The 17,692-nt window shown below is 55.7% G+C and overlaps 1 protein-coding gene across 10 annotated transcripts in view; it reads left to right on the top strand.

The window, feature by feature from the left end:
* Positions 1 to 17,692, top strand: part of AGAP1 (ArfGAP with GTPase domain, ankyrin repeat and PH domain 1) — a 391,784-nt gene that overhangs the window by 247,156 nt on the left and 126,936 nt on the right. For all 10 annotated transcript variants that reach the window (XM_037069293.1, XM_037069292.1, XM_037069291.1 and 7 more), the window contains one exon: positions 9,704 to 9,872. In XM_037069293.1, the coding sequence (XP_036925188.1) occupies positions 9,704 to 9,872 (169 nt within the window). The remainder of the gene's footprint in view (positions 1 to 9,703; positions 9,873 to 17,692) is intronic.

The following is a 17,692-nucleotide window of genomic DNA, read 5'->3' as shown; positions in this document are numbered from 1 at the left end:
GTCGACCACCCATTCTCCAGGGCTGCTTCGTTTCGAAAACCTGAAACGCCGTTCCTGTCAAACTCGGAGCCGCCTCCCTCTCCCCGGCCCCTGGCACCACCCACCTGCTTTCTGTCTCTGAAGTGAGAGACATGAGAAGGAATACATGCAGCGTGGTCTTTCGGGGACTGGCTGACTTCACTGAGCGTGGTGTCGTCGGGGTTGACCCGTGTGGTGGCCGGGTCTTTGAGGCTGAGCAATGCCCCACTGTCTGGATGGACCACGTTTTGTGTGCCCATCCGCCTGTGGGCATGCAGATGTCTCTCCGGAACTCGAGTTTGCATGTAAGAAGGGGGACATGGGTGGACTGTGGAGGACGGCTGGAGCTGAGAGACGCACAGCCTTGCGCAGGGCCCCAACTGAGAGCCGCTGGGCCCATGGAGGGGTAATGACCTGAACGGTGTCCCGGAGCCCCCAGCAGAGAAAACGCCCACCTGGCACTGCTCATGGGGTCTCCCTGTGTCTGCCTGGTGCCCCTGTTGGGGTGGGGGCAGGGGATGGCCCTGCCCGAGCTTTGGGTGGCCTGGAAGTAACATGGGCGCTGACCCAGCCAGTTTCAGAGAGTGAGGAATCGCCACTCCCGGGCACTGACGTGCTCAGCACCGTGGGGTGGTGCTGCCTGTGGTACAGACAGTTTCAGGGAACGTCCACAGCTTCTGTTAGAAAAACGGCTACTGGAAAACTCACACCGTTATCGCACAGACACCGGGAAGTTGGACTCCGTCAGAATCTGGGTCCGCCTGAAGAACTCCTGTTCTGTCTTATGTGGCCTCAGGGTTTGCAGCGTTTCGGGTTTGCCAGCAGCAGGACCAGACTGCTGCAAGCGGCCTCGATGACCCAGAGTGGCCGTCAACGGCGCGAGACCAGGCAGAACAAAGTCCCCACGTCTCCTCCTGAGACTGAAACAACTGCGTACATTGTACCCAACCTGTTTTTTCTACGTCGGAAAATCCTTCAGAAGAAGTGGAGTATGTGTGCACATGGATGTGTCTGATACACAGACTTCACCTCGTGGATTTGGGTCTTTAAGCCCCTGGAGAGCCGATGGGACATCGCGTAGCAGCCTGGCGTTTCTCCCTTTGCGCCCGATCTGCAGCGTTTCATTTTCCATTGGGGGGGGGGAGGGGGGGGCTTCTGTATCTTAGTGATGCAGCCAGAAATTCTTGCAAAAAGTAGATAAATCGAAACCGTCCCTCATCTTCCCTGACAGCAAGTCACTCCCGGGGACTCAGTGGGAGAGACTGGACGTGGGGGCAATGAGGGGATGTTCCTCCATGTCTGCTGAGAATTGAATTCCGTAATTGTATTTTATAAATATTTTCCTCCCTGGCTCGTAACCTGATTGCCGGCTTGTTGCTAAGGTCTTGTGAGGCAGGGAGGGGTGGGGGGGCAGCCCCCTCTCAGGTGTGCCTGTGGCCCCAAATGGAAACCAATCAAGGTGCGATTTATGTTCATTAAGGCCTTGTCAAAACTGAAAAATTTTCTAATCAGCGGCAATCTAGCCGGGCCCCCTCGATGGCTGGGAGGGCCGCCTCCTCGAGCCGCTATTTGCCTGTTACGACTCTAGGCTAAAATCCGCTGATGATTACATTAGGCTAAGCTGCGAAGTAAATGAACCGTGTCTTATTTAGGTGCCGCGAGCCTCGGTGTAGTCCTGCCCCGCGGGGCACTTGATAGCGCTTTATGGCTTTAAAATTAGTGTAGCTTCCCGTCTGCTGCAGGGCACTGCCTGTTCTGCCTTTGAACTCAATAAGCAAAGGCAAGGGGCCTTTTGTTTTCCCCATCCTCTGGTTCCCTTGCATTTGAGCAATTTTGTTTTGCATCTTTTCCAGACGGCATTCTGCAATAAAAATGTCTGACTACTGAGTACATGTCTCCCCCACCAAAAAAAAGAGAGAGAGGAAAAAAGGGGGAGAAAAAGACGAGAAAGTGGAAAAAGTCACACACTGGTAGAGGACCATCTTTTTCTGCGCTGCAGAGTGAGAAAGTTCTGCATGCCACCCCTAATGGCCCATCGGGTCCAAATTGCCACCCCAAGTGGGGGCGGCACCTGCTGCTCAGGCAGCGCCCACGCAGGGTCAGAGGGCGGCCTCGTCAGTATTTTGATTGGACGAGAGGTGCCAGAGCCAGCATCTGTTGAGGGCCCAGCCATCTTTCAGGCCCTTCATGTAGTAGCTGTGAATCGGCACAGCAGCCGCACGAGGCAAGGACTGTTTCGATCCTTGTTTTTAAAGCCCCGGACGTGGGGACCCAGATGATGAGGTAAGACGCCCAGGGACACAGCTCCTGAGGGTCGAGGCGGGACCTGGGTGGCCACTGTGAGGCCATGCTCAGGCCAGGAGGAGGCTGGCTGTGCGTCTGCAGACTCCGTTTAGGGAACCAGAGCATTCTGTTACGCAGTGAAGTGACAGCGGAATCTGCTTATATTACCATCACCTGCCCCTTGGTGGGTGGGTTACATTAGGGAAACAGAATAACACCTGTAAGAGCAAAACATGGCGGGGGGTAGACTTCTGCACAGGCCTGGTAAAGAGCATTTAGATTTTGTGGTAGGCAGAAACTGGAGAGGGGGCTCTCTGGTCCGAGACAGGCCCCATGGTGGCGGAGGAGGAGGCCCAGTGGCCGTCAGTGCTCTGGAGGACAGATGTGCACGCTCTGGCTTAAAATCTGCCGCCAGGTGCCGGCGGAGAATCCCAGGAACCCTCACATCGTAAAGGGCTTCAGAGAGCCCGCTGCCATTATGGCGCCGGCCCCATCCCACCCGGAACTCCCCGGGTCTCACTGCCGCTGTGGCGCGTTCAAGCCACAGCTCGTTACTGAAATAACCCCTCACCCTGGAGGGAAGCGGGCGCCTGGCGTCCCTTGCCGTGATGGCTGCTCACGCCTGTCTCTGGAAGAGGCCCACGGTGGCCACGGTGATGGGGCCCTCCTCCTGTCCGCTGCGGTCATGCTGTGCAGGCTGAGTGTGGACACACAGAGACGAGAGTGGTAACACTCAGTCCAGCATCAAGTGTGAGGCGTCTTCCTCGCGGTGGAAAGCTCGCTTCGCTTTGCTAGGTCAGTCGGGACAGGAAGCGTCAAGAAGCAGGGGTTGTGTTTGTCCTTCAGCGTGGGGTTTGCTGCTGTTTAGCTTTACATTATAATGGCCTCTCTCCCCTGGGCTGCTGTAGGACGCAAGCCTGTGACATGGGAAGCCTGGGCTGGAGAGGTTTGTGCTGGCTGTGGGCTCGGGGCTGTCTGTGGTTCGTGCAGCCAGCCCCCCACCCCCGCGACACCTCCTGGCCATCTCGTCCTGAGTCCCTTACCAGGCCCCAAACGCACTCATGAAGGAAGGCATCAGGTCTCTGTCAGAAGGGACACCAGGCTCCTCCTCCCCATGACAGCCACGTGTCCGGCACCCCGATGAGCATGGATGAGTGCTGGCCAGGGGACCTCCACGAAGCCCACTCCACGAAGTGAGCCCCGGGAGTTCCGTTGGCTGTCAGGCAGAATGGAATGGTCCTGGGGGCTGGGGGGGGGGGTTCTTCGGAGCCACCTCCCGCCTTGCTGGTTTGACAGCCGGTGGTCCCCTGGAGAGAGGGGGGCGCTGTCACCTTTGAGATGAAGGAGCTGAGAGGACCAGGCCAGGAGAGTGTCCAGGCTGCCTAGCGACAGTGGGATGTCGCGCCCGGGGCCTGCGGCTGTGCGTGAGGCCGCTGTCCCCAGTCGAGAATGCGGGCCTGGCCATGTGCTTGGTCCCTCCGAGTGGACGGGAGTGTGTGTGTGCACCGGCGAGCTCCCTCGAGTTCAGCATTTCATGGGGTTTGGAGTAGCAGTGTGTCTAACAATGGCTTCTCTTCCCCCCCTTTTTTTTTTGAGCCCAGAAGTAAGGGTTTTTAAAAATAGAACTTAAATTGCTGCTTCACCTCTGTACCTGGACCTTCAGGAGGTGCCGTGAAAATGGGGGTGGGAGGGGGAGGGGACCCTCCTTTCTTCCAGGAGCAGACACATCCGAAGGCCCCGCCTGATCTCTTCCCATAGGCCCAGCTCAAGACTGTTATAAAAAATGTTTTCCAGAAGAAACTGTGAGAAGAGCCGCACCATTTACTTGGTTTTTGGAGCTCCTCGTGTCTGCTTTCACAGAAGGCGGCTGGACGCCATGTCTACGGCTGCTCTGCTTGGCCGCGATGCGTTGTTCTGGTGACACTGTACGGAGCAGCCATTGCCCGACCCACACCTTTTGTTTAGAGGCGTAGGCGCTCCTGGCCCGCCCTTCCAGGTCGTGGCGCGTGGTCTCCCTGGGCACGACCCCAGGACCCCTCGTGGGACAGCCTCTTCAAGCTGGGGAAGGCAGTGCGGACTCTGCCGCTGCCTCCCCGACCTGTCCTCCCTCTGCCGTGTTGGGGTCCCTGGACCTGTCTCACACTCGAACCCATCTTTCATCCACTCTGTCACATGCCACCTCCGAGGTGTCATGTGACCGAGGTGGGCCGGCTTCCTGGGGTGACACCCTTCGTTGTGCCACGTCCAAAAACCACGTCCGTGCCCCCACCCGTCTGATCCGAACGGTTTCCGCACTTGGGAGGTGTCAGCCTGTGGGGGACGTGCTGGTGTTGAGAGTCCTCGTTGCCATGGGAAAAATCCCAGTTTTACTCCCAGTTTTACCGTTAGCCACAAATGCTGTTCTCAAGAAAATATCTGTCAGACACACAAGGCTGGTGTTAAAGTCTGATGTCGTCGTTCCTTCAAGTGAAGCGGCCCAGCACAGAGGCCAGTTCAGCTCCAGGAGACTGAGGTCCTCTCCACAGGTGCCATCAGCGCCCCACCCCAGGGGGAGGCAGAAACGTTCTGTGGGCCTTCCCGGTCACCGCCCAGAGAACCGGAGGGACAGGTGCTCAGGGACTGAAATTTAGAATCCACTTTTGAGGGGAAGGGATTCTTAAGAACATCGAGGAAGCGAAACTGCTCTCGTTCCTGTGCAGAGAGCATGGTGAGGAGTACAGCCAGAGCGGTGCCGCCCGGCACCCCTGCCGGACGCGCAGTGAGGGGCCCGCGGCTGCAGTGATCACTTCCGCACCATCAGGGCTAAGCCCAGCACAGCAGAGAGGCAGGCAATGTCTTGGAATTGTTTTAAAGAGCATTGAACGCCACCCCCACCCTACCTCCAGCCAGTAGGGTGTTCAGGATCGCAGTGTGAAGACCTCAGTTTGTGCAAAGAGGGAAAGCCCAGTCGGGTTGTGGTGAAAAGACGAAAAGAAACACTGGTGCATCCTGAGTTGCGTAGCTCCGACACACATAGTACCCACGAATGTAAAACCTTCCGTGTCCCGACATTGGGTACAGGTCGAAATCACTTACTGGGGAGACCTCACTGGAATGAAGACTTGCATTCCTTTCCCCACCACTGAATGGTGAAGACGCGTCTCGGTACTGTTCAGAAGCATGTGTGGCTCCGGAACGATGCGGCCTGCATCCTCTGCACTCGGGAGAGGACGCTTCCCAAGCGTGCCTGACTCCCAGGGACCCGTTGCCCGTCTGGGCCTTTCAGGTCTGCTCTAAGACCTTGTTCCCACTCTGGGGGCCCTCCGCACACACCAAGCCCACCATCTGTCACCAGACAGCCTCAGGGAACATGCGGGCAGGAGGCGTGCGAATCAATACCATGAGGGTGTTTTTAGGGACTGCTGATGGATCGCCATGTTGGGAGCTGAACTTGAAGTGCCAGGTGCCCCGGAGCTGACTAAGATGGACTCGCCATTTACTAAGAGCCACGTGGGCCAGCACCCATGGAGAAGGCCCCGGGACACCCCAGGCAGGACATCAGCATCTTGCCCCACCCTGCGTGGTTTGGGGGAGAATGCCTGCAGTTTGGGGTTTGGGGGTTTTAGTTCTGTTTTTGTTTTTTAAGCAGCCTTGCATGGTATTTTGACGAGGACATGGGGCTATCCCCATGCTGGAGCTTGGTGTGACCCAGTTCACGGTCTCTGGTGCTGGTGACTCAGAACTGGGAGGTTGTAGGACAGCGTGGTTCAGCAGCCAGCCAGCCAATCAGTTCTCCACGTCAGGGGCCCGGGCACACAGAGGCACTAACCACCCACCCCATGGCCCTCTTGGTGGCAGCCGGCCGAACGCAGAGGGTCTCTGCCCAGCTCTAGTTTGCTAGCTGGTTTCTCTCACTGCAGCTCATTTGCATCTGGGACATCAATTAGCATGTTTGTTGAGGCTAATTGAATGAAACTCAATCATAGCTCTTAATTGCTTGACTATGTGAAAAGAAATCACATTAATGCAGCTAATTAAGTGCACCGCAATAGATGCAACATAATTAGGAGTGGAATGCAGAAAAACAAGCGATGGCAAAGGTACGGAGCCGGGTGCGGTGGGTCCCGGGGCGGCTGCTGCGACGTGGGGCAGCTGCTGAGCCGCCCACATGGCCACCGGACGGGCCCCTCCGTTCCGGCATGGCTTGGAGGGAGTGATCCGAGTGATCGGCACGGACAAGTTGAGGAGAAAAATGCAAATAGGTTTGCAATTACTACTTTTTCAAGCTGTTGAGGGGCAAGAGATGCCACCTCTGGGGGGCCTGGCTCTTGAGTGGGCCCCGGGGACTTGTTAAGTGCTGTTTAAAAGTACTTGGCTTTGAATTACCCTCGTGCCTTGTTAAAGGGCTTTTCCCCTTTTATCTGCGATCAGCATTTTCTACCAGGACCAGGGAGAAGGGTAGTATCTGTTCCATTTGCATATCAAAATCAGGCTCGCGGTCTTTATTTTACCCAGGGAGGTCCCCGGCTCAGACCCACTGTGCTGCACAGCCCGCTTCTGAGCAGCACTCGGCTGAGCGGCTGTCCCCGCAGCTCCTCCCGCACCAGGCCTGGAGAGACAAGGAGGAGGAGCCTTCCGAAACACGGGAGACTCAGTGTTGCTGCTCCTCTCGGGAGAGACTAGGAGCCGCAGGCTCGCTCCCCTGCCTGCCGCCTGTTCCAGCAGCGCCACTGGCGGGGGGGCTTGCATGGTGCCGAACGTGCCTTTTGTAGTTTTTACAAATTGTAGTGGCTTGAAATGTAAAAATGGCCAAATGTATATTCTGGGTTTGTTTTTTTGTTTTTCCCACATCTAGTCCTGTGACATTTCAGTGCCTGAGTAACTCAGGCGAGAGCTCCGGTCCCCTGGCCAGAGATAAGTGTGGTCCCTCGGCACGCGCAGGCGCTGGGTGCATTTCCGTGATGGTTTTAGAGGAAGTGTCCCGGGGACTGTATGCGGAAACGGGCCTATTACAGAGCTGCGGCTTAGTCGCTCTCTGATTAGCCTCATTTTGGAGCCCATAAGCAACCAATGCTCAATTACACGCCTGTTATTGTATTTTAATTTGTTAAGAATCGGCATTAAAGAAGAAAGTTATAGCAAGTTGATATTTTTAAAGGAGTGACTCAACGAGGAGGAATTCATCATTTACGAGCCTTAACTTCGGTTTTGGAACTCGGCATATTTGCAGCGGGTGTTAATGGAAGTAAGTGAAAGATGCCGAGGAATGACCTTTTGAAAGACCTTGACCTTAGGCCCGCACTAAGCAAAGGTCGCTTTGTCTTTGACATGCTTTTCCTGCCCATCTCTACACGTGGAATTCAGTCTCGAGTCTGCCTGCCTTTCCTCCACTCTGCCTGGTCCCGCTGTCTGATTCAATGATACTAATTTTCTTTACACCTTCAGTCTGGTGTCATTTGGGATCCACAGCTTTTTCGGTCAATTATGTTTAGGAGAGTTTTCCAAGCATCTTGATTTCCATGTGAAGTCTTTGGTCTGTTCCCAGCTGGATCCAGCCTCCTCTGCCCCAAACCCACAACTCGCCTCCAAGGTGGCCATGACGGGCCCCCTACCCAGGGGACCTGGGGGGGACCCTCCCTGAGCCACCTGAGGTGGGCGTGGCCGGCATGGCTGGCCTGCTGAGGAAGGCTCAGCTCGCCCCTCCCTCTGAAGAGCTCAGCTGAGCTGGCCTGCTCAGTGGCCCCGTCTCCATTGCCCCCCCACCCACGTCTCTCCCGGCCCTGGCCTTGGCTTTTTGAGCTGTTGTTCCGTGCAAAGAATGAGCCATTGGACATCTCTCTTTAGGAGGTCACCAGGGACCCAGGAGCGTGGCTTCTGCTGGACCAGCATTTGGAGAGCCTTCCAGGGTTCTGTGATCTCCATGGCAACTTCTCTCCTGATGTGGCCAGGCCCTCGCATGATCGAGTTTCCCATCACCCTCCTCCCTCCATGGAGAACCTGTCTACCCTCTCCTGAGTCTAGTCTGGCTCAAGGGCAGCCCCACCTCTAACTGCGTGGGTTGTGGGTGGGTGGGGTGTCCTCTGCGGACCCTGAGGCTGCCCCCACACCAAAGGTGGCAGGCAGTGGGCAGCTCTTCCGCACTCTGTCCTGAGGCCCCACTCTCAGGCGGGCTCCTTCCCCCATGTTGGGGGCTGTACTTAGGGCGCCTTTTGCATCAGTCTTGTCAGCCGATGCCTTGCCTGTGGATAACGCAGTGACCACTTCACAGTTCCTCTGCCTGCTGGGAGGCAGGCGCTGTCCTGTAACTCAAAGATCCTCCATCTTCTTCCCAGGAGCCTCAGCGGTCCTAATCTTGGCTGGGCCCCTGGAGTGTCCCTGAGACACCCTGGGTGACTTGCCTCTTCCTACAGGCTGGGGTCTCTGTGGGGCTGCTAGAACTTACCTCATTCTCTCTGCATTGCTCAGCTGTTGGTCAGCAGATATGAGCAAACAGCCCATTTTCCAACCACCCAGGATCCCTTGCAGCCCACAAGCCGGCATGTTGGCAATTCTTGTAAAATGGCCTTGGCCTGAACTTAATTGCTTCTGTGGAATACAGATCCGGGGCTCTGGGGCTCCCCCTTCCATTCTAAAAGGGACCACCCCAAGATTCCGTTTCCTGCGTAGTCTTACAGCACCGGATGTGCCCTTCGCCCACCAGTGTGGACTGGAAAGTGCCCCTTCCTGGTGTGCAGTGGGAATGCAGTGATACGTCCACAGGGACCAGGGGCAAATCACTGCCTGGGTTGCCCTGGTACCTGCTGGTCCTTCCACTCCACCGTGTGGGGGGCAGCCGGGTACTGGGTGGAGCACAGTGCGCCACAGGGACAAATAGGATACCCAAGTCCCAAACAGTGCACCTTTCCTCTGAACACCCTGCCACCCTCCGTCTCCACGGCTTTCAAGCGCCACCCCACTGAGCCCCGACCCATCTTCCTGGCCGGACCTTTACTTGGGGTCTTCACCCGACTTCCCCACAGGCAGCTTCAGTGTTGTCCCGATGGTAAGGGCATCGCCATCTGAGACAGAACAGCCGCTGCCAAGCCGCTCCTGCTGCGCAGGCGGGCAGGGCCCAGGACGGCCCGGCTTCCCGGTGTGCTGTCTAGTCAGCAGCGGTTCAGACCAGATGACTTCTGTCCCTGCTCTTCCCCAGCTGGTTCTCACCCCCTTCGATGTCTGGGGCCTGGGCTAGCGCGGGACTTGGAGACTGGGCTCCAACCGCAGTGAAGGGTGAGACAGGTCAAGGCCTCACTGTTTCCAAAGTGCTTGCCCCGGCAGAAAGGGTATGGGGCGCGGCTCCTGGTGTCTAACAGGGAGGGCGTCTGGTCCCGGGTGCCAGAAGGCCTCCTTTGTAACCTCTCTTGGGTGTTTAACGTTTGCACAGGATTATATGCAGAACGTCCACGGCAAAGAGATTGATCTCCTGAGAACCACCGTGAAGGTCCCCGGGAAGAGGCCGCCCCGAGCCACGTCCGCCTGCGCGCCCATCTCCAGCCCCAAAGCCAACGGCCTGTCCAAGGACATGAGCACTTTACACATCTCGCCGAGTCCCGGTAAGCTCACGGGGGGTGTGCCGGTGGGCCCCTGCGCTGGCTGCGGCCAACGGCGCCGGCCAGGCTGTGGGGTTCGTGGGCACGTTGACTGTTGCATTGCAGACAGAGGTTCAGAAGCCTCATCTCTTCCCTCTGGCCCCTCCCCCTGCACCGTGGGCTCTGGCAGCCAGCGGCGCCACTCTGAGTTGCTGCCGCACAAACCAGACCCTGAGGCTGTCCCTGAGCCAGGCAGTTGCAGGTGCAGTGTCACCCCGGCTGAGGATGGGAGGGCCTTGGGAAAAACACACCGCTGAACTGTTCAAGTGCCGCGGTTTCGTGTCGATGAGCGGGTAGGGGCCAAGTGTATAGAAGGGAAAGGCCTTTGGAGCAAGATTTGAAGGAAACCAGGGGACCCGTGTAAGGGTTAAATTCTCTCAGCTTCGTGGTGCTCTTGGTAGGTTGTTCTCTGTCACAGCGTTAGCGTCCTTTACTCTCTTTTTAAGGGAGACTTTGCTTTTTAATTCAGCACCAGAGAAAGTTGGTGTGTTCTTGTAATTCGAGGTGTTGAGACATTCCTGGTGGTCGCAAGCCGTTCAGAAGTCACGGTTCACTCTGGGCTAAGAGCCCGCACCAGTGACTACGCTCCGGCTGTCAGCTCCTCCCTCGGGGATGTGTCCTGGGGGAGGGTGTGGACCACTCGGTCCTGGTGGTAACACCCCAGTGCCTGTCGCATGGGGACCCTCTGTGTGTCTGTCTGTCTCTCCAGTGAGAAGCCCTTTCTTCTCTTCACCCCATCCAGTCTTCTCAGGATGAAGCTCCCCTCTGCACTGGCTTCTGCCCGTGTCTCTGCCTCTTGAGGGTGCTGCATCCCCCCTTTCTGCAATGTGGAGTGCTTTGAAGAGGGGGTTGGGGAGGCTGAACCCACTGGTCCGAGGTATAGGCAGCACCAATTAGTGATAGTGGGAGCATAAAAAGGAGTAAGAACTTGGGGTCCGCGAGCTGGGGTTCTGCTTCCCAGTGCCAAGGGGCGTTGGGCAGGTAACTGACCACGCATCATCTCCTGATTGGCCTGGCCCAGCCTGCGAAAGTCGCCAATGTGCTGGTAGATGAGGTGACGTGTGAAAATGCCCAAAAACTCTCAGAGGGTGATGCAGATATCATCGGTTATTACTCATCAAAATAAACAGGGACTTTCTGCTCACAGAGACATGAGTTCATTCCAGAAAGAGGATGAAAGCTTGTTTGGCCTGGTCTCTGGTGACTGCTGACCCTCCTCCAAAGAAGCACGCGACCTTTCCCCTTTCAGGGTGGTGGGCTAAGGCTGCAGGATTATGAGAGACAAAGTGCCCAAGAGAACACTGTCTACGGCTAATACAAAGCTAGTATTTTTGTTACTTTGTGCTTGTTTGTTTGTCTATTTGGGAATCCTCACCGAGCACCTAGGTGGGGACACGAGTGGGGTGTGATGTGCAGAATGGGTCCCCAAACTCCAGAACGGACAGGCAGTCACTTTATCACCAGCTGGCCCCCCACCCTCCTAACCCATCTGGTCGCATCCGTCCATGTGTTACTTCAAGTCAGGAGACCCTGGTGGAGTGTTTAGTGGGTGCGGGAGCAGGGGTACAGGAGGTAACCCCTCATCTCCCTCATCGAACCCTCTGGCAGGGCACAGAGGGACGAGTGGACCAATCAGTGTGGCAGCTCGAGGTCAGAGGCCTCTGGGCCTGGAGACCAGGGGTGGGGTGTGTGGGTGGCTGTCCCTAGGGGTGGAGGGGCAGGGCACCTGGGCTGAGACTCCACCGGGCCCCTGGGATGAAGTGTCACTTAGGCACCATCTGGAGCTGGGGCCTGGCCTGCAGACCAGAAATCCCTGCCACCGCACCGTGTGCAGTGCCAGGCCCGGTCTCTTTAAGACTCTCCCCGTCCAGCGGGTAGGGGGTTTAAGGTGCAGCTGAAACCCCGTTCCCGGGGTCACACCCTGGGTTCCTCACAGCGCGTCCTCTCCAGCCTACGCCAGCTTCTGGTTCTTCCCCACGCAGGGGGCCTGGCTGGTTTTCCTTCTTCTTTGGCTCCCAGGTGGCACTTCACTGTCGCTGTGACAGTGCAGGGACGCAGCTCCCCCGGAGAAGCATGCAGGTGGCACCATCGGCTGGTGTCCAAGAGAGCGGCCCTCCCTCCTGTTGTTCAGAGAGCGTTCTCGCACGAAAGAGGCTGTCACGAGGCGAGTTCAGTTAGAAGTTAATCGATGCTATTTTTAAGTGATGGGCTTTTCACCAAAAGTAGGCATTAGTGGTTTTTGTTATTTTAGAGCTTTTTGCCAAAGAATTGACACGGCGCTCACCCTGCTGCGTCCTCCCTGCTCTTCTGCACCCTGCGGCTCTGCGTGCGAGCGCCAGGTCCCGGGGCATGGTCCGAGCTTTTCCGGCTGCTTCTCTTTTACACGTTTTCTTATCTCGTGCTGTTGACTTGGGTGCTCTTCGGGGCCTGTCCTTCCAGTAACTTCCCATTCACAGAGACCCGATGCTCCCATGCACCTAGGTCTTTCTGTCTGACACTTATTATTGTCTTAACATCCACAAGCCAAGTAGCATGGGCATGACCCATATTTCCATATGAATTTCTAGAATGGTTTTGTATACGCTAGCCCTCCATCCACAAAGGGAGTGCCCCTCTGACACCCCCCCATACACCTGGCAGCATTGCTACTTAAATACCATTTCTAGACTCTAATCCAGTAAGGAATTAAAAATACCTCCTGCTTTGTTCATTGGGGTTTCTTCCGTTGGAGGTGAGGCTGGACGTCGCACGCACTCGGCGGCCGCCTGTTTTACTCGGGGGGAGTTGTTAGGCACCTTCGCCGTTTCCTGCTCTCGGGGCCTGTTTTTCCTTACTGATAAGGGACCTTTGTGTGTTTGGGGTATCGCGCCTTTGTAATATGTTTTGCAGGTATTTCCTCGATTCCTTATTCATTTTTCATACCACATGGTCTTATTTTTCTGTAGCGGTTTCCCCCTTCACTACGTAATAAAATTATGCCTTTTCCTTCTGTGGTTTCTACGTTAGGTATCTAGAAAGCCTTTAATACTCTTGAAGTCTGATCATAATTCACAAATAAGAATTTTTTGAGTTTTACCATTTTGTTTCTTTTCCCTTTTTTTGACATTTCCAACTTTTGTTATGAAAGTTTTCAAACACACTGAAGAGTTGAAATAATAGTGTCATGAGTGACTATATATCATCTGTATCTTTTTTTTAAAAATGTTTAACCACTAGTCCACCTTTGATTGGTTTAGGTCTCTTGTGCGCTATAGGACATCTAATTAAACTTGATTCAAACAGGTAACTACTTGTCCGTTCCTTGTGCTCCTGCCCTGTTGATCCTGCCGGCCCCTGTATCTCGTCAAACGGGCTGTGTTTCTGGGCTCAGGGACCCGTCCCGCGGCCTCCTGGGCCTGCCGTTGCTGCGTGTCCAACCCGACGTGAGCTCGCCGCTCTGGCTCGGATCACGCCTCCGTGTGTGTCTGGGGGGCGCGACGTCGTTCAGTGTGCTCCTTTGTCCCTCGGTTGTTCCTGACTGTGGCCACACTTTTGTTTTCCCAGTAAAACTGCAGAGTAACTTGAGGCCTCCTCCTTCCCCCCTAAAAATAAGCCCACGTGCCTGCAGTAGCCTCTGCTGTCCCCCTGGCGGTTGGTGCTGGAGGGCCGGCGGCTTTGCCGTGAAGAGTCCCTTCCCGTCATGAACTCACTCCCTTCCCTATTCTACCCAAGTTTATTTTCTGTCCCTTAGTAAAGTTGGACACTTCTCTCCATTGAGCTCCTGTAGACACCTTGTTAATATAGTGTGTCAGTGTATAATTTTTGGTGGCTTGTGACACTAATTTGAGGGCATATATATTAATCACATCATCTAATTGGTAAGAAATAAGCCAGCTGCTGATCGTGTTTCTTTTGTATCCGGCCACCGTGCTGAGCTGCTCTTAGCTGGCCTGGCCATCCGGACTCCCCAGCGCATGGTCAGAGTGCGTCCCACGTGTCAGGGGCAGCGGTGCCTGCCTGTGCCCAGTGCCAGCGTAGTGCCCCCAGCCCCTCGGAGGGTCTCTTACTGCTCTGCCTCCTGCGCCCCTCCCATTCCCTTGCTCACTGCATCAGCCGTGTGCCCAGGCCTGACCAGTGCTCCGGAGACCCCGGAGGCGGGAGTGTGGGGGGAGGATGCTCGATGAGGGGCAGAGTCGCCATAAATGGACACATAAGACCCCTGAAGCTGGCAGTGAGTGCGACAGGAACAGAGGGCGCTGCTGGGCAGAATGTCACTGCAGGGAGGGCTTCTGTTCAGTATTGGGGGGAGGTTGGCCGGGATTGGAAGGGTGACTGCCTTTCCTACAAGGAAAAGTTGGGGATCTGATGGGCTTACACCCAGCCTTGGACTTGGGGAACAGGGAAATCCATTGTCAAAGTAGAAAGTGAACCTTGACGGTATTGGGCGGCCTCGAGTGCTGATGCCTGAGCCCACTCTCTGTCGCAAGTAAACCGGAGCCCAAGCGATGACCAAGTCCGAGGTGAGACCTGAGCCCCATCGGGCAGCTGTGGCTGCAGGCAGAGCTGCTGAGGTCACATTCAAGTGGAGCTGCCCAGTGCATCTCCACCACCCACCAGCAGTGCGGAGGAAGTAGCAACATCCCTGGGAAGGCAGAACCGCCCGATGTGGGCGCTGAGGCCTGTAAGAGAAGGACGTGGATGAGGGAACCCAGAGCTCTGTGTGGTCACAGAGAAAACCAGTCAGGTGCACGGGGAGGCAGCTCTGACCACGAGGGGGACAGAACTGACGTGCTCCGGGCCGCCTGCCCCGGGACCCCCACGCTGTCGGTCTTGCCCACCAGTCAACTCGGGCCGCACGCCCGCTGCAGAGAACACCCCCCCACTGCCTGAGGGGCCAGCGTTCCCTGCTTCACGATACAGACGCGTAGCCAAGGCGTTTCGGAAACTGGCCGTGAACGTATCAACGACCAAGATGAACAAGAGGACAGCCATTCCCAGAAGAAAGACTGATAATTTGGCAACAGAGAATTTAAGAGGAAATTATAACTACTATAGTCAGAAAAGTTGAAGAGGTTAGTAACTGTCCATAAAATGAAACAATCAAAAGATTGAAAGCCGGAGAGTTATTGAAAATTAAGGAGAAATGACTGCTAACAAGGTTTAATAGAGAGGCTAAATAACATAACTAAAGACACTGTGGGCCAAGTTACAACAGACAGATTACGCCAGAGGTGAGGGAGGGCACACAGGGGTCTTCCTGTCTGGAGTCTCAGGGATCGAGGTGGGTGAGAGAGGAAGCTCCGGAAACAGAATCCTGCAGACCACCCAGGACAGGAGAAGAGCGAGGTCGCCCACATGGGAGGAGAGCGCTCTTGGCTGTGGACTCCGGACACAACTGCCGCCACACGCTGAAAAGACCGCAGAACTCCCTTCCAAGGACCAGTAATTTTGAACCTGGAAGCCTGTGCTATGCCAGACTGTTATTGTCGATCAGGTGTAAAGATAGAAAAAAAAAGACGCTTTTTAGATGACATTTCCTTCTCACTGAGCTGTTGGAAAAAACTACTTCAGCTTCTACTCCAGCAAAACAAGAACAGAAGGAGAAGAGGAATCCCAGAGTCGGTTTTTTCGCTCAGGCCTGTGTCGTTCCCCTTCTTCATGACAGCCTCCCCGCCCCCGAGGCTCCCCTTCAGGATGCCCCCGGTGGCGTCTGCCACTTCCATTCCATCGGCTGGGAACTTACCGTGCCTTTCTAGTGGGAGCCCGTCAGAGAATTCACCCAACCGTGATTTTAGGGGCACTTCCAGAGAAAGCAGTCAAACGTTCAGAAGGATTTTCTGACGTGAGCTTTTGGCCAGGCTGCTTTGGTAGGATCGCACCACATGTGACAGAAGGCAGTGATTTCAACAAGGGAGGAGGAGAGAGCAGCGGTTTGGAGTCAGAAACCCCAAAGAGAACCCCCCACCTCAGGAACCTGTGCAGTTATCTCCCCAACCCCGGCTTCCCCATCTCTGAAATGGGACCGTGGCGCCTGCATCTGTCCTTATGCAAACAGCGCACCGAGCTCCTTTCCCAAGTGCGGCGCGGCTGGACTGAGTCTGCAGAACTGGCTCGGGGTCCGTCTCAGTGGTTGTGCCCGTAACCAATGAAGAAGAGGAAGGAAGGGGGAGGGAATTGTTTTTGAGCTAATTTCACATGCCCTCAAGTTTGTTTATGTAGCCTTCAAGTAGACACCATGCATTAGACCCAAAGCCTGTGCCCTCCTCGCCCGACCCGGGGGAGGGCCGTGCACAGGTCAGGCAGGAGGAGGGCGCTCCCGGGGAGCACAGCTCCAGTTCTGTGCGGCCCCTGGTCTCTGTCCCCACGTCTCCGTAACTCTGATTGTGACGTTTCCTTCTGAGGTGACAGATACCTCCTTGTCCCTAAAGCAGTCTTTGTCGGTTATTTGCAACTGAGCCAGTTTTCATCCGCACCAGATGGATGGGTACCTTTGTCCCAGGAAGCCCTTCCTCTTCCCCCACCTCCCCCGACTTCAGACCCCCGGTGGTTTCAAAACACTGAAGCCACCGGGAGAGGGTTGGGGCTGCCGTTGCGGGGGGGGCGGGGGCGGGGGTCTCGGTGTATTTTGAGTATTGAACTGCCGTTGACATCTAAAGTCTCAACCATGCTGTTTTCCTCCACACTTCAGTAATCAGGACATCCAGCAAACCCATAAAAAACCAAACTGATAGCATGAATATTCAGTGACCTAGAATACTAATTATTGTCATGAATATTAATGCGATCGGACTTGCTTTTTCCTCTCCTCTTCCTCTCCCGTCCTCTTTCTCCCTCTCTCCCTCTCTCTTTTTTTCCACTTAGCCGGCTCTAAAGACGGGTCATAATGAGAGCATTTAAGAGGGAGCGCGCTCTCCGCCGTGACAGGGACCGGGTAATAAGGAGAGCTTGATTAACGCGGTGCACTTGGGGGAGAGATGAGAGGCCTCACGTGGGCCCGCTCGGGGGAGGCAATGAGGCACCGGCGGCTCTGTTGCTGCTCCCGGAGATTAATGAGGCCTAAGAGTGCATTAGGAACAGTGACAAAGGTTTCGTCTAATGGGCTCAGTCATTTTTCCTTTGAGTGACAGACGCACAGAAGTAATTGGCTGTGCAGAATGGCAGCTCATTGGCGGTACTTAAGGATACATTATCCCCGTTGTGTGGCCTGCAGAGGCTGTTTATCAAAACTGCTCACACTGCAGACGCCGCGTCGCTAAGCTGCTGTTACAGTGGTAATAGCTATTAAAAAAAAAATAACGCAGCATCCAAACTGGGTCCATGGTTGTCTCATAGAAACAAAGTTTTTCTTTGTTTAGTTTCAAATGGTCTAGAAAACATTTTAATAACTCCCGGAGTTGGCTCCACGTGCGATGAGCCCAGCGCGTCCCCGAGCTGCTCCTGGTGTGTCTGTCAGGCTGCGCGCTGCCGTCAGAGCCTCCGAACTTGGCCCCTCGCCGCATTTCCGTCCGGCTGCTCCTTCATTCCCCGGGGGCGGGGGGGGGGGTGCGGGGGGGCCGCTTTGTTCCCAACACTGAGCCCCCGATACACAACCCGGGGCTTGGGCTGAGGGCCTTTCCGGCAGCTTGGTAGAACACCTGGAAAGGAAAACCTGCCTGCTTGTGAGTTACTTGGCTGAAAACTAATCCAAAAATCAGTATCCTGGGATGATAATCANGGGGGCGGGGGGGGGGAGGTGCGGGGGGGCTGCTTTGTTCCCAACACTGAGCCCCCGATACACAACCCGGGGCTTGGGCTGAGGGCCTTTC

This window comes from Sturnira hondurensis, unplaced genomic scaffold, assembly GCF_014824575.4.
Source record: "Sturnira hondurensis isolate 20B ecotype Veracruz unplaced genomic scaffold, ASM1482457v3 Scaffold0018493, whole genome shotgun sequence".
Taxonomy (NCBI): Eukaryota; Metazoa; Chordata; class Mammalia; order Chiroptera; family Phyllostomidae; genus Sturnira; species Sturnira hondurensis.
This window is presented reverse-complemented; position numbering and strand designations above follow the sequence as displayed.